The sequence below is a fragment of the Stigmatopora argus genome, chromosome 8 (genome assembly GCF_051989625.1).
Source record: "Stigmatopora argus isolate UIUO_Sarg chromosome 8, RoL_Sarg_1.0, whole genome shotgun sequence".
Lineage (NCBI taxonomy): Eukaryota > Metazoa > Chordata > Actinopteri > Syngnathiformes > Syngnathidae > Stigmatopora > Stigmatopora argus.
The window spans coordinates 5,878,011-5,893,860 of record NC_135394.1 but is presented as its reverse complement, the minus strand read 5'-3'; the positions used below and the strand labels follow the sequence as shown (position 1 = coordinate 5,893,860).

The 15,850-nt window shown below is 38.8% G+C and overlaps 4 protein-coding genes and 1 long non-coding RNA gene across 12 annotated transcripts in view; 3 read left to right on the top strand and 2 right to left on the bottom strand.

Annotated features, from left to right (window-relative positions):
• The first annotated feature begins 364 nt into the window (after nt 1–364).
• On the top strand, nt 365–8,186 carry LOC144078970 (potassium voltage-gated channel subfamily V member 2-like). Of its 2 annotated transcripts, XM_077607471.1 has the most exons (5): nt 365–592; nt 1,189–2,667; nt 4,447–5,941; nt 6,051–6,190; nt 7,938–8,186. In XM_077607471.1, exons 2-3 carry the CDS (start codon nt 1,348–1,350, stop codon nt 4,762–4,764), a joined length of 1,638 nt encoding a protein of 545 aa, XP_077463597.1. In that variant the 5' UTR covers nt 365–592; nt 1,189–1,347; the 3' UTR covers nt 4,765–5,941; nt 6,051–6,190; nt 7,938–8,186. The 2 variants fall into 2 exon arrangements, with proteins under 2 accessions (XP_077463597.1, XP_077463596.1); XM_077607470.1 differs by having other exon boundaries at nt 4,447–6,190.
• LOC144078971 (N-acetyllactosaminide beta-1,3-N-acetylglucosaminyltransferase 3-like) lies at nt 7,951–9,650 on the top strand. Its single transcript, XM_077607472.1, has one exon. It carries the CDS (start codon nt 7,951–7,953, stop codon nt 9,052–9,054), a length of 1,104 nt encoding a protein of 367 aa, XP_077463598.1. The 3' UTR covers nt 9,055–9,650.
• Nucleotides 9,651–10,880: 1,230 nt separating this feature from the next.
• LOC144078968 (uncharacterized) lies at nt 10,881–13,991 on the top strand. Its single transcript, XM_077607469.1, has 4 exons — nt 10,881–12,610; nt 12,698–12,923; nt 13,541–13,624; nt 13,712–13,991. Exons 2-4 carry the CDS (start codon nt 12,710–12,712, stop codon nt 13,762–13,764), a joined length of 351 nt encoding a protein of 116 aa, XP_077463595.1. The 5' UTR covers nt 10,881–12,610; nt 12,698–12,709; the 3' UTR covers nt 13,765–13,991.
• Nucleotides 13,992–14,270: 279 nt separating this feature from the next.
• Nucleotides 14,271–14,497, bottom strand: LOC144079164 (uncharacterized). Its single transcript, XR_013301446.1, has 2 exons — nt 14,457–14,497; nt 14,271–14,378 (listed from the first exon to the last, which is right to left on the bottom strand). It is a non-coding gene; the product is annotated as an uncharacterized LOC144079164 (long non-coding RNA).
• The window catches only part of LOC144079161 (peptidyl-prolyl cis-trans isomerase FKBP3-like), a 139,843-nt gene continuing 138,487 nt past the window's right edge, over nt 14,495–15,850 (bottom strand). For 5 of the 7 annotated variants that reach the window (XM_077607744.1, XM_077607746.1, XM_077607743.1 and 2 more), the window contains 3 exons: nt 15,654–15,752; nt 14,999–15,088; nt 14,495–14,920 (listed from right to left, as the gene is read on the bottom strand). In XM_077607744.1, the coding sequence (XP_077463870.1) occupies nt 14,867–14,920; nt 14,999–15,088; nt 15,654–15,752 (243 nt within the window). In that variant the 3' untranslated portion in view covers nt 14,495–14,866. The remainder of the gene's footprint in view (nt 14,921–14,998; nt 15,089–15,653; nt 15,753–15,850) is intronic. The other 2 variants (XR_013301444.1, XM_077607748.1) reach the window with 2 other exon arrangements.

Genomic DNA, 15,850 nt, shown 5'->3' with positions numbered 1-15,850 from the left:
AGATCAATAGTAAATGCCACAATCTGCGTCAGAATAACACATTTTGTGCTAAAAGTTCGTTTCAAGTGCAAACGCTGATTTCAACCTGATCCTCTGTGTCGTCGTGCCCACATATTGCGCGTCTCAGGTGGCATGAATTTCATTTAAAAATCCTGAAGAATAACCAATTTACCCCATTTTGTCCATTAAAATCCCAAATTAGGTTTTGCCTGACAACCAGGATTGTTGTTTTGAGTGTAATTGTCTGAAGAAAATGTCATGAATTAAGAGAAAGTCCAAAAATGTATGCAATTATGAAATTAAATTCCATAATTGCATACATTTTTGGACTTTCACTTAAAAGTGAATCAATTCTTTTTCCTGATTTTTTTGGTATCTTTTACTGAAATGACCACAGAAGAGTTTTAATTGTTGGGGTGGGTGGATAGATGTGTTTTCCTTGTGTGACCTGTCCATGGGATTGTATGCGTTTCACTTGTTGGCCCTTTTTTGCTTCCCTTTTGTGACACAGGTGTTTGGGATTGTCATCAACCCCTCTCTGTGTATCTAAACCCCGTGTTTTTGTACATCCTGGTGGGAGTTTTGTTTCCTGGTGAGTGATGTTTGCATGTCTCCCCTGCTAAGTTTATATTTTTGTTAATCTTGTCCTATTTTTTAACATTATTTTTATGGTTGTTTTTCATGAAAACTGGGTTGCACTTTGCTAATGCACCCGAGGCGAAATTATAATATTAATAGTGAATAATTATAGTGTAGAACTAATTTAAAAATATTTTTTTTTACATTTTTGGTATGAAATAATTATTATAATGAGCTAATGTGGCAAAGTATGGACTCTCATGGGGTACTGCAGCAGCCTGTATCATCTGAATTGGGTGTTTGGTGGAATTCCACCTCAAATTTGGCAACTATAGAAACAGTATCATTCATCATCATCAGTATTCTTTCACTTGTTTACAGTAGAAATGGGAACTTGAGTTCAAAAAAGGGAACAACCCAAAGTATAAATCTTCAAATGGCACTGTTTTATCACTCAAATCCTTAAATCAAATTTGTCTGCTAATCTCTGCCACCCCCACTATACTTACAACTTCTTAAGGAAACTTGGAGACTCACCAATAAGATTAAGTGACTCGATTACTGCCTGTGACTGCTCAACCAACACTCCAAATGCCTTTGTGTCCTCAGTGAGGGGGGCTGCATGGGATTCTAACCAGGAAACAGGAAAGACTGGCTTTTACTGGGATATCAACGCAAGCGGGACCACAAGGATTTTCTTTTTTTTTTTTGGACGACTCAGCAAGTCAGCATGCGCCGGACACTCATTTTCCTGCCGGGCTTCCTGTTATGCCTTTTCCTTTTTTTTTTTTTTGTGGCGCCAAAGCTGACTTCCTACTTTTAACTGCAGGTGGAATGGCGGTTGACGGCGTTCAACTGCAGAGACGTTTGAAAAGCCGCCGCAGTACAATCAACTGCCTTTCTCAGGGCGGAAATGACAAAAAGACGTTCCCGTTTTCTCAGCAGAATGCCGTGAAGGCGTGGAATTCTCTGGAGAGCTTGGATGCTCCCCAGTGCCCGCCAGGTGAAGAAAAGCCCACCCAGGAACACAACAACATCAAGGTTAATGTCGGCGGAAAAGTTTTCCACATCCCCAAAAAGTGCGTCTTGAAATATCCTCACACCCGCATCGGCTCCCTGGTGGCCAGCACAGATAAAGCGCGACTCGTCAGTCTCTGCGATGACTACTCTGTTAAAAAGAATGAGTTCTTCTTTGACCATGACCCGGCTTTTTTCCATCACGTCTGCCATTTTTATGCCAGCGGAGAGCTGTGGGTGATCAGGGAAATGTGCCCGATCAACTTTGAGGAAGAGATTGCATACTGGGGCTTGAGTCTGAAGGATACTAGGCGCTGCTGCTGCATGGCGTTTGAGGAGAAGGTGGATGAAATAAAAGACAACCTGCAGGTGGATAGGGAGCTCATGGCCGAGATCGAAGTCAAATATGACGACGAGGTGTTCGCGAGAATGCCGTTCGGAGAGATTCGGAAACGTCTGTGGGACATTGTGGAGAATCCGTACGCTTCCATGTGGGCTAAAGCCTTTAGCGTGGTCTCCAACCTCTTTGTTCTCCTTTCCATCGTGGCCTTGTCCCTCAACACAGTGAAAGAGCTTCAGAACTATCGTGTCTGGGGCAAAACCTACATGGAGTGGGTGGAGATCGTTACTATTGTGTTCTTTGCTCTGGAGTACTTCATTCGCCTTGGCGCCACGCCCAACCTCAAACTATTTTTAACCAGTGGGCTCAACTTTGTTGACATGGTGGCGGTTATGCCTTACTTTGCCCAGATCATCTTGGAAGCCGCCTTTGGCGCAGAGGACGGCGATACACCCGGTGACCTTAAAACCCTGGCCAGCTTCAGCCAGTTAAGTCATGTCCTAAAAGTGGTGAAACTGCTGAGGATATTTCGCATTTTGAAGCTGGCTCGACACTCCACCGGCATGAGGGCCTTTGGGTTCACCCTGCGCCAATGTTACCAACAGGCCTCTTGCATATTACTCTTTATCGCCATGGGGATATTCACTTTCTCCGCTCTTCTGCATTCTGCCGAGAGGGAAACGGAGGGTTCTCCCATTAGCAGTATTCCCTACGCTTGGTGGTGGGCCGCAGTGAGTATAGATGTAATGCACGTGTGCACCACTTCTGATATAATTCTGCCTTTTATGAGTTCATCAGATGAAGATAACCACTTGACACATCTACCTACATCATAGAGCAGCACTATTACTATTTTAGTAAGAATTGTACTGTAGTTCGCTGCGTTACCGGCCTAACTAGTCTAACTACACCACTTATATTTAGTGCTATTTTGGAATTTATGTTCTCACTTATCTTAACTAAGCCACTTGAGATTCCACTTGTAAGTATACTAGTTGGATTGACCTTTTTTATATTGTTTTTGCACCCCTTCATTATGCAAATTATGAAAATTTTCACCAGCAATGGCCAACAAAGGCAAAAAACATATCTTTTATACTCGTTTGTTTTCGCAGTGGGAATGGCGACACAAAAAATTTGGAATGAACAAAAGTCTGTATTGGGCATCACGCTCTGCCGTGTGAATGTACTGTAAACTTAAAATGTGGTTGGGAAAGGACTTGGATTGTTCTGCATATCACTTCCTATTATAGTCTTATCAGTTATACATTGAAATGCTAACTTACCAAGCCTGAAGACAATACGTAAGTGAACATTGCATACCATAGCTAAATAACCACAAAAACCAAAGTTCAGACCAAAACTCAAGTCGAAGAAGAAGGCACAATCATTATGGGCTTCAAAGTACTGACGTCATGTAACACACTGTATAGTGGCAGTTTAACATACGCCAATTCTTGAGATTTGTATATAATATTTCTGTTTTGACAAAATATGGCAAAGGTTTTTGAATTGTACTGAATTCTTTGAATATGCCTGTCAGTGGTTAAAAAGCAACCTGATGGAGAACGACAATGCCACTCAAATATCGGTCACGATAATTCAATATTAGAAATGAAAAATAAATTAAAAAAAATATTCCCACTGTATGTTGTGATATTGCAACACTCTCTTTTATTGATATCGGGCCTCAACAAAATGTCGAGTGGAAGAGATAAACGTCTGCCCCCAAATAGCCACGCCCACATTGGAGGAGTATTACAGTTAGATCTTGTAGGGAATTGAAATTCACTAATATCCCAAACTGCTTCTGAACATAACACAAGATGTTGAAATACAAGCTCAGCGAAACTCTTTAAAGGCTGTTACTTCCCTATATTGCATTTCAAACTTGCTTTAGTTTTGATCAAGTCCTGTGACTGCAGATGCTAAACAATGTGGAACTAGGTAAAGAAAAAAATAACCTCAGCCCTTTATGAAGGACTTTTATACGAATTAGATTTGTTGCTTTAATGTTTAACCATCCTGTAAAGGAGAAAAACTTATAATTTCCCTGTTGTCCTAAAAAAATAAAATACAGTCTCACATTTTTGAAAATGCAGACAAGAATTGTGGGTAATCCTTAATGATAAAATGAGTTTGCCATTGTTGATAACTAAGTGGTATTGTTACTGTATTTCGCGACTTTTAGAAAAGCTCCGCGTTTTTTAAGGGCACAATGAGCAACAAATGCAACCATTTTCTAGACTCCCTTTACGACGTTTCAAAGTAGACCACAGATGAATATCGTATGTTTGAAAACCCATATAATGTTCTCAAGACTTATTTTTAACTGGCAGGACTCAACTTTTTTCCTTTTTTGGGGCTGGATTATAATGGTGGGCCTAGACTTTGCTTCTTGGATTCACAGATGGGCTTTTTTTCAAGGGAGTGATCCGTATAAATAATTTTATGTGGAAGAAATAGTAACCCTGCCCTCTTATTTGATTTTTCTCTTTTACATTTCTTAGGTCAGCATCTCTACGGTGGGTTATGGTGACGTGGTCCCTGTGACTATCCTGGGTCGCATCGTGGCCTTTGTTTGCATCTCATTTGGAATCATACTGAACGGAATGCCCATTTCCTTTCTCTTCAACAAATTTTCTGATTACTATGAGAAGCTAAAGGCCCAAGAGTACAACACCATATCAGTTCGACGACGCCTGCAACTCCGCAGGCGCCTTCGAAACCGGATAGGAAAGTGTTTTGGTCCTGCAGAGGAAGAGGATAGTCGTTCTCGAGCATCCAGTGTGAAGGAATCACATATTTATGGCTCATTAGTTGTGTAAATAAGGTACAGCTTTCTAGCGAAAGCCTCAACAGAAGGAAAAATCTCAGAAATCTGCAAAAGGAGTCCTCACGTATTATTAACAAGGCTGTAGAAGGAAAAATATCTCAGGCATTCAGAAAGAATGGCCGTGTGTTTTTTTGCAAATCTGCTCTCATGAAAGCCAAGGTGAGGGCGATATCACCTGGACCAGACAGGAACCTGACAGCCCGTTATGGGCATCGAAAGACCTCCTGGGAGGGGCATGACAGACCAATCGAGATGATCAAGCCTGGATGGTATTTGAGATGCCGCGCCTTTGTAGGATATATATATTTTTTAGATCAGAACATTATTTCATCCCATAGTTGAGAAATTTCCTTGGTTGCAGTAGCAAGACAGTATCAGACACAGAAGACATTGTAGACCTAGTTAAAAAAAACTGGAGCCACACACAGGAAGTCCATAGCGTGGGGACCTTCTGCAGACTGAGACTGAGGTTAAATATGCAGACTCACTCTTTCAAGCTGATCCGCACAGTCCCTCAGTAGTCTGAAGCTGATCATCTTCCTTGCCTAGATCATACGTACATCTTTGCCTAGCTGATGGACAGTACTGATTTTTCCCGTAACTGGACTTTACATTAGTCAAGGGCAATGTAATATCAGCCAGAGAGAACCTTTGCTCTCATATCTGGAATCTAATACTTTATACCCGGAAGAAATTGCAATGTGTCTTTATATCTTCTTTTAACCTCCTATTATGGGGACTACAGTGGTACCTCGACATACAAGTGCCCTGACATACGAGCAATTTGAGATATGGGTAAAAGTTTGGGGAAATATTTATCTTGAGATACGAGACACATTTTGATATACGAGCAGACAGCGGACGCGAGAGGCTGCTCATAAGAACATCATGGCCACTGTCTCTCTGGTCGCAACTCCCTCGTGTAATGTCTCTGCGAGCACTGGGCGGAGCGTTGCATTTTTCAGTATTTTTTTTCCACGTTAGTCAGTGCGAATGGCGTATATACTACTCGTTGGCAAGTGGTCATGCGTTATCCTATTGTGAGGACATTTGTGTGAATCCTTTTGGGAATATTTTGAAGGAAATACAAAAGCAAATAACCCTCGATAGGTTGCATCTGAAAGTCAGGGTGGAGGCGGGGCAAATGGAGCCAACGCGGGAGAAAAAAGGTAACTAATTAATTAATCAGTGATTATTTTGATGAGAGCTGAGATACAATAATGATATGCTTTAAGGTTTTTAGTTGAAAATGCATCTACTCTCCTGCTTCATAAACAGTTGTGATGATAGCGCTTTGATGGTGCGCCTCCCCAAACACAGTTTGGCCACACCCATTGAGTGGCCATTTGGCTTTACCCAGCCAGTCGCCAGTCCAGGAGCACAAGCACGAGGACGCACAGAAGACGCTCCCACCCAAAGTAAGTCTCCTCATCCGTTATTCTCTCCCTTTTCAACTATTGTTCTACTCAGCAAAGACCCTCCTTAAAATGACAGCAGTAGCAACAGCTGTTGGGTCATTTTTTTTCTTTTTTAGATTAGATGAGATAACTTTATTCATCCCCTACTTGGGGAAAGTCACTGTCGCAGTAGCAAGAGGGTGAGAACACAGACACAGGAAAAGACATTTTAGACATTAAATAAATAGGTAATAAATATGTAATATTATATATGTGTGTATATGTATATATATATATATATATATATATATATATATATATATATATGTATATGTACATGTATAAATGTGTGTATATATAAATATATATGTATATGTATGTGTATGTATATTTACGTGTATGTATATATATATGTATATATGTATGTATATATGTATGTATGTGTATATATATATATATGTATGTATGTGTATATATATATACATATATATATATATATATATATATATATATATATATATATATATATATATATATATATATATATATATTTATATATATATATATATATATATATATATATATATATATATATATATATATACATATATATACATATATACATATATACATATATACATACATATATACATATATACATATATACATATATACATATATACATACATATATACATATATACATATATACATATATATATATATATATATATATATATATATATATATATATAGTTCGCAGTCTAGCTTTGAATGCTCTGTTGACGCCAACATCTAGCGGCAGGATTTCTTTTGTAAAAACAGCCGAAATGACGGTGAGCACCAAATTAGTGTGCTTGCCGTCATACTGGGTGTAATATATTGATAATGATAGTTGCCTCGGGTTATGGAAGTGTTTAACCACGCCACCTGGAGCCGTGGGGTAGCACAGCGTAACCCGGACGTAGTAGTGTTGTGTGTCCGGTTTGTGTGTGTGTGTGTTGTTGGACTGTGGCAATAAAGAGCTACACGTGTTTTACCCGGGCTCGGCCGTCTATTACTGTTATGGATATATTAACAGTTATATAACCTGCAAAGCTATTACACTGGGTGTATTAACAAAAGAACTATATATCCCAGCAGTCACTGCGCAGTACTTTTTCTACGGGAAAATAGTAGAGTCGGGGGCTGCTTGCCGTAGTTGTCCTATCGACTGATTTATTTGATTTTATCGTGATAACAATTTTAGTATTGGTCCATATATAAAGCGCACTGGATTATAAGGCGCCCTGTCTATTTTGGAGAAAATTTAAGACTTTTATGTGCGCCTTATAGTCGTGAAAATACGGTATATATATATATATATATATATATATATATATATATATATATATATATACCTTCCCTGTCTTTGGAATGAGGAACCGGAGTACCTGGAGAAAACCCACGCAGGCCCTGGGGAGAACATGCAAACTTCACACAGGAACAGGTGAACCAACCTGGATTTGAACCCAGGTCTCCCACTGTGAGGCCAACGCGCTAACCACTCATGGCAGACATGATTTCAATTGGACCCATTGTCACATGCACCTGTGTTCAAGTCTATTATGGTTTTAGTGCATGTTGATATCTGGCGTCAACGTTGTCACAGCAATGACTCTCATACACAGTCATTCTTCCGCGTAGAATCAATTATTTTTCTGTCGTCCATTGATTGTTTTGTACATCTGTATTGTTGTAGATAAACTAAGGCATATGTTATCTTTCAGCCGAGTTCCAAGGATGAGAAACTTAAAAGGCCGAATGTGCTTGCTGCTTGGAGTGGGAAGTGTCTTGATCTTCAATCTCTTGATAGTCCGTAATGACCAAAGTGACATTGGCCTGCAAGCGAAAGTGGAACCCACCAGCAAGAGCAAAGCTTTTCTATGGCCCAAGCAAGTTTGCAAACAAAATGTGACTGTAGCCAACATCTCAGGCTTTGCAGCTCTTCCTGGTCACATTAAAGACTTCCTGCACTACCGCCACTGTCGTTTTTTCCCCATGCTACTTGATGTCCCGCATAAATGCGGCGGAGATGATCGATCGCAGGATGTGTTCTTACTCTTGGTCATCAAAAGCTCCCCCAAGAACTACGAGCGCAGAGAAGTGCTGCGAAAAACCTGGGCGAAGGAGAGATTACACAATGGGGTTTGGATCAGAAGGGTCTTCCTCGCTGGTACCACCGGCCAAAGCTTTGAGAAGATGAGGACGAACAAGCTCCTCCAAATAGAGCAGCGAGAGTACCAAGACATCCTCCAATGGGATTTTACGGACTCTTTCTACAACCTCACCTTGAAGCAAGTGCTTTTCCTGGAATGGATGGCAATAAATTGTCCAAACGCTCGCTTTTTGTTAAATGGCGATGATGACGTTTTGGCCAACACGGACAACATGGTGGAATACCTTCAGAGCCTAAATAACCCTGACGGACGCAAACACCTTTATACAGGTCATCTGATCCAAAACGTAGGGCCCATTAGGTCACCGAATAGCAAGTACTACATCCCCGTTCAGGTGCAGGAGTCCAATTCCTATCATCCCTACTGTGGGGGTGGCGGCTTCCTGCTGTCAGGCTACACTGCCTTAGTCGTCAAAAATATGTCCCGTTCCATTACCATCCATCCCATCGATGATGTTTATCTGGGAATGTGTCTGGCTAAAGCAGGACTTGCACCAAGCTCCCATATCGGGGTGAAGACGGCAGGACTTCACATCCGTGGAAACAATTTAGATGTATACAATCCCTGCTTCTACAAAGATATGCTATTGGTTCACAGATTCCTACCGGCTGAAATGTACCTCTTGTGGCATAGAATACACGACCAAGCCCAGCAATGTGTTTATTAAACAGAGGTGGAACTTGCGGTGAGGGTTACGGGTGGCGACACATCCGGGCCTGTTAAAGGGCTGACATTGCGGACATAAAGGGGGTGTGGTTAGGTGAGGCGAAGGGCTAAAACAAACGTATGCGTGGCGCTGTAACTCAGTGTTTCGCAGCCTTTTTTTGAACTGCGGGACAGTTTTTGCTTTGAGAAAAATCTGAAGGCACACTACTTTCTGAAAATCTTCTCGTTTAAAACTATGTTGCATAAATTAACAATATATACTAGTATCATTCTCATCAAAGATTTTTCAACAGGAATCAAATAAGACCCCAAATTATTCCAAAATTGAATTTTTCACATTGACTTAGTGTCACTAAAACTTAATGTCTGAACAACTTCCAGTTCGAGTCATATAAAAATAAGTAATGTAACATTTTTAATCTAATAATGTTATTTTTTTTCCTAACAATATTGTTTAATATTGTTTAAATCTTCCAGATCACATTACAGAAAAAGAAGCAACAAAATGACTTTAAGACTTTAGTATTATGACTTGAATCTTGTAATAGTACAATCTAAGATTTAATGTTCATCATATTTTGATTTTAACCTAATAATTTTAATGTTTCTCTTGGAATATTATGTCATCAGAAAAAAAAAACAGGTCAAATCAGGAAAAAAAATTCAAGAGAAAAACTCAATCCTTAGTTTCAACTCATAATATGTGACCATTAAAACATGCTTTTCATAAAGTGTCAAAATCAGATATGAAGCCCCTTTAGGGGAAATGTAAAGATTTCTGGCGAAACCTTTACCACAGAAAGTTTCACTTCAAAGTTGGCTTGCAAGCGGATGCATTGAAAAAAAACCCCAAAGTTTCATATTTTTTTATGCTTTGATCATATAAAAAAATACTGCACCTGCTGCTAAACTATAATCTCGGATTGAATGTCTGTGTGTGCAGGTAATTTTCCATTATTTGGGGTTTGATATTTTTTATTTATTGTATCTATTCAATCACATAATAGTGGCTTTCAAACTCAAACACTTTAGCTACTCATAGATACTCCTCGAATTTATTAATTTATTCATTGTGTTTTTGGTTCATCTATCAAAAGAGAAAATATGATTATTTGTCTATAATATCTGCAGAATTCGAGAGAAGACTGTACTGCATTATTTCGCGATCATTGGGTTTAAAATAGCTGCAGTTTTGGAACGCTCGTCATATTCCCAACAAACATTGTCAGAAAAAAGTCATGTTTTGGTTTAATGTCCAAGGATATTGAAATTAATCAATGCTAAAAAAAAAGCCTGAAGTAATGCATTTTTAAAATGGATATGTGTTCGTCTACATTAACCGCGATATTTGAGGGATTACTGTATTCATGTTCTGTGTGAACCTTGACCAGTTGATCATCATACTAGTTAATGTTTCAATTTTAGTGTATTCCAAAACACAACCCACTTTTTGTCTGTTTTTCCCAAGTCAGCTGGCATAAATATGACATATTGAAAAAAAATGCGCAATTAACTGTTATAAACGTGGAGACTAACAGATTTATAATATGTTCGGTACAAGTTTTACTGGAGTCGATGCTAATTTGTGAACAAAACGTCTCCAACTTGCTGCTCTTTCCATCATCACGTTACCTGATTTTTGTCGCTGTGCTTAATCGTTTGTTGTGTAATGAAGCATTCGCCAACTCATCTGTTTCCATTAATCGAGTGAGAGAGCAAACAAAGAAAATGATCCTTACATATTCCACGAGCAATACTGTCGCCACGGCAACAAAAAGTGGCAGACATTTAATCTGTAATATTTTGATTCATCTTTAACAGAGGAAATGTACATTTGGGTTCAAGTGACAATAAGGTGTGGTGAATTTTTTTTAAGATGAAGGAATGTGTTAAGATAATCTTGTTTCGCATGTATACATGTTAATTTTATTTTTTTATCTTATTTAATCTACTTCTTTACATTCTAGATGTCGAGTTCCACTGGAGTCCTTTTGAATGTCACTTATTTTGTTTTCTTTTAAACTGTTGTCACCAACTGAATGTCAATTTTCTAAATGTTTATCATATGATATTGGCTTGTTTTGATATTTAAAAGTACTCCAGTGTATATTTATGTGCAGGTACTGATGTACAGGCTTTGTCATTTTTTAAGTTAAGACAATTCATTTCAGTTATTGTAAAATGTTTTAATTTTGACTCAGGGTTGGTACATTCAATGAATTTCTGCTGTAATGTTTTATTTAGATGGAAATAGAGGCCTTTTGCGATATACTATATCGGGTGTGGAATCCGCGGCTCCCAGCCAAAATGAATGCGGCTCTTTGCTTCTCATCATATTTTGTATATATTCTTATTTTTGTAAAACATTCAAATTCATCAGGGCCCATTAAAAAGGAATAATCAATACACATTACTATTTCTGAGAATGTGTGTGCGTTAGAGTGTTTGTCTTTTAACATCGGGCAAAATGGAGACAACACTACATCCGATTTCAATGCGGTTTTGAACAAACAATTGCAAATGTTCGGCTCTGGGACGTTACTGTGCTCGATTTTTGAATTTAGGCCCCAGTTTTTCAAAAAAATGATTTTTCCACTTCCTATTAGGAATGTTGGCAGGCTTTATGGCCTGGGGGTGATTGTGCAAACATGGCTTCGTACCTGGCCAATTTTGTTTTGCATCAGCCTCACTAAGGAGACCCAGAGAGGACGTAAGTAAAGACACCATGAGGAACTGCTGCAGCAGTTGCTTTGAAGTTGCACTGTCCCTACATCGTAGTTATTCACCTAATGGGGAGGGTCTTGGAACCTATTAACCATGATAAACGAGATATTATTGTATTGCAGGGGGGCCCTATGGCTCGGGAGCCATATGCGGCTCTTTTGAGGGTTGCATATGGCTCTCCCAGGTCAAATATAGAAAGTACTGAGTCCCAATTGCACTAATAGGAGCATCCCGTCGGCACTGTGGCGTTGAAACTACCTCTAGCCCCCCCCTTAAATCATTTTTTAATGTAGACCTTTCTGCATGCATACTCTCACTGATACTCAACAGTATAGCAATGTTGTCAAAATAATTCATAGACTTTTTTTCTTGATGTATACTAAGGCTTTTATTTCTTTAAAAAAAATGACCATGTACAGTAAAACTTTTTTTCTTAAAAGACCATGTATAGTAAGGCTTATTTTATGCTGCAAGGCTGCAGAACTGATTGTAAAAGCATCCAGGTAGATTTCTGACCCTGGCAACAAATAATGGCTGAAATGTGATTGGTTAAATGCTTAAATATGAAAGCACACATCTGGAAACATTGCAACCAGGGGGGGAAGCAATGAAAGGAAGCTGAAAGACAATTTAAAATTATTCAATATAATAAGTATTCATGGACAAAATATAATTAACATCAGTCTGTGATTCTGATTTTTTTTAGGCCGGCATAGAAGGGTTTGCAGGCCCTATCGGTCCATCACTGAGTTATTGTACTATACAATACAAAGAAGCATTCTTTGCGTTTCAAATGTTAGACGTTTAATGTAGTCAGATGGCCTGGAATAAAGGTGAGTTGATGTAAAATACTAAGTAAAAATGTTACCCAATATGAGGTAAAATTTGTGTACTAATACATACTGTTTTATAACATCAAGACCACAAAAATCATGACTAATCTACATCATCTTCAAAACATGGACATCGAGTTGGGAGCGCGCAAGCAAGCAAGCAAGCCACCAACTTTTCCACATTCAATATTGTGGGACAATATGGGCGTGGTTACGCCGATTGCCGACGCAGCTGCCCTAAATTCAGCACATGCGCAGTGCCTCGTCTTCTCCAACAGCCATTTCCATACTGACGGCCGACTAGCACGTCGAGGTAAGGCGTCGTAGAGCAATTTACTGGCCTAAGTGCATTTTTATCACGCTAACGGGACATCTTTTAGGAATCGATTGAGCCAAAAACGCCAACAAGTCTGTTAGTTTAATGCCCGGTTGAACACACCGTCGACAATTTAAGTGTGGGCTCCCCACTGGCTGTGTGCCGCGTGTAGTCACATGCTATCTTAGCATTAGCGTCGCGTTCTCTACATTATTGAGTCGTGTAGAAAGACTTTTAACGTAATCAAACAAAGCCGAGACATCAACGCACAGTTTGCTGGGGAAAGGCTCACTCAAAAATGACATCCAGTGTTCCTGGTGTGTTGTATCTAATGATAGTTTTCACTGCGAGTGAAACACTCGTTTCCGATTTGTAATTGTTCTGTTTTCACAAAAAAAACATTTATTCAAAAAAAAATGTTAATCCAACTTTCTCCTAGCAGTTAACGGCAGTCTGTATATTTAATCGCCTTCTCTGGAAAGGGGGAAAATAGCACGCAGTGTTCAATAACTTATTTTCATTCTTTATCTTGATTGTTTATTAATTTGTCTTTCCTGTAATAATTGTTTGGCAACTCCCAAATAGCTTGGTTAAATAAACTTTTCCCTGTTTAGGATCAAGGTGCAGTTCTTCCTACCTGCCCACAACACGGACACCCTTGAGGTTACATGAGAGGAGACTGGGCCAGACAGATCAAGGTAAAACTAGTTCCAAAAAAAGAAATCACCCAAGCCTTTCTGTTGGATCTCTATATTTGGTAACTTTTGCTTTTTTGCACGCATCAGGCCCATGTCCAGACTCTGGAGGACCAGGTGATCTTCCCAAGTTGCCCACTTGAAGATGATGCCTCTCTTGCATCATGTGGTGTCTCTGAACTCTGGCAGTCTTCTGAGGTTAGTTTATTGTAGAATATCAAAGAATTCATCCATTTTAAAACATGTTTCACTGAATGTAACTTGTGATTTACTTGCCCTCCCTTCTATATAGGTAAAGTCCAGAATTATCTGGCTCATGCTGGCAAAGTGAGAGGTAAGAGGTTTCTTATTTTTATACTTCATTTAATGTTGGCAAAAAGAGATTTGAGCAGCATTTTTTTTTTTAAACACTTGGAGAAAAAAGACCCAAGACCCTCAATGGTCTTTTTTCTTTTAATTGTCCTGTGTTTTTATTCTAAGTGTTTTTCCCTTATAAATTTACTATGTCATTGTCTGCAGGTGGAGAAAACACTGACCATACCAACCAACATTTCAATGTGATCCTAAGTCAAAATAATTTGCTGTTAATAAAAACTTTGACTGAACATGTTATTTGCATTTTTGCTAGAGAAATGAAGAATGATATATATGCATTTTAAAAACATTTATTTTTCCACAAATAAGCATCTTTCAAGATAGCTTCACATAGGGCAATTCAATAACCAGACGAAAACGCTTCTTCCCCTTGGGTGGAATTCTGGAAGGAAAAAAGACAAGTCACAAACATGACAAAAAAAAAACTAAGTTAGGTATTTTCTATCAGAAAGGTATTTACCAGGAAAAGCTTCTGCCCATAATGTCATCTCTACTTTCATCCCACTGCAAAAGAAGGCAAGCAACATTAAAGCCACATAAGAGAAAATAAAAGAAAAAACTAGACATACCCCATTAATGATTTTGAAGCACAGTAGCTTTCTTTGCCACTGCACAGGCAGGGACACTCAAATGATCTGAGTCTATGACAAGGGTCTCCAACTGTAGTACTCGAGGGCCTCTAAACAGTCTATTTTCCATGTCTTCCTTCAACACCAAAATCAAATGACCAAGCTCCAGGACAGCTTGCTGATGATTTGATTTAGATGTGGTTGGGAAATATGGGAAACATAATGGAGAGGCCCTGGAGAACCTGAGGGGATGTTGTGTCAAAGAATGTGACGTCCTCCAATGTGTCCATATATCAGCATCTCAATGGCACCCTTTTTTGGGGAAGTTTGTCTTGTCACCTTTCTTGGGTGGACCCTGAAGAGAAACAAAATGAGTAGGTTTAGTACACATTACATGAAAATAATAAAATAACCCAAAACACTTGGGTCCTACCTCATCCACCACTGCTGCCTTGACTTTGGTCTTCTCGTCACTTTTGACAGCTTTCACCTGCGTTGTCACCTCTTCCACAGCTTTAAACCTCTACAAAACACCAAAGCGTGATTATGTAATTGCTTATTTAACCATTTTCCCCATGTTATTTCATCCTGAATGAGGTTTTTTTTTTGTCAATCATTTCAAATCCAATTCTTTAAAATAAATATCCCAAAAAGTCATCATTGCATCCCTTTTTCTCTTCTTACACGGAGAAAAAATTATTATTTTACCATATGTTTAAATTGAGTCAAAGATTACTCCTGCACTTTTGTTGAAGCAATGTCTCACTTAAAACTAAAAATTAAAAGATCATAGCCCTGAGGTCTTCCTTTAATAAAGTGAAGAGAAACAAGCCCAGGATAAAGGGATACATATATTCTACAAGTGTACTGTTTATTCCTTACACCGCCACTGATGGCATTTGTGGGTGCGAGTTATCTCCACACCGGATCTTGCTATTAAAATCAACACTAGATCAGCTAAATTGTGTTTTCAATCAAAATTTGAATGTATCAATTAAAAACAAGCTAATTGAGCAAAAACGGAACGCTGACATTTAATGATTAGACGGACAGAGAAAATAGAAACTAGTATTTCTCAAATAACTCACTTTGCTGACAAACAGTTCGTTATGGCGTCGACGAGCTGCTTTTTTGGTCGTTTTGGCCACATTCTTGATGTTTCCCAGCAGTCTGTGATCGTTGAGGAACTGAAACACACAATAGAATGATTTCTTGTTAAAAATAAAGAGTTATAGGTAACGCAATGTAGCCAAATTGTTTGCAAACATTTTGATGTCTGCATTCA

Coding starts and splice junctions, on each gene's coding strand:
- LOC144078970 (XM_077607471.1), top strand. CDS start 1,348: ATGCCTTTTCCTTTTTTTTTTTTTTGTGGCGCCAAAGCTGACTTCCTA. Junction 2,668..4,446: donor ACGCTTGGTGGTGGGCCGCA/GTGAGTATAGAT, acceptor TACATTTCTTAG/GTCAGCATCTCTACGGTGGG.
- LOC144078971 (XM_077607472.1), top strand. CDS start 7,951: ATGAGAAACTTAAAAGGCCGAATGTGCTTGCTGCTTGGAGTGGGAAGT.
- LOC144078968 (XM_077607469.1), top strand. CDS start 12,710: ATGACTAATCTACATCATCTTCAAAACATGGACATCGAGTTGGGAGCG. Junction 12,924..13,540: donor CGGCCGACTAGCACGTCGAG/GTAAGGCGTCGT, acceptor TTCCCTGTTTAG/GATCAAGGTGCAGTTCTTCC. Junction 13,625..13,711: donor ACTGGGCCAGACAGATCAAG/GTAAAACTAGTT, acceptor TGCACGCATCAG/GCCCATGTCCAGACTCTGGA.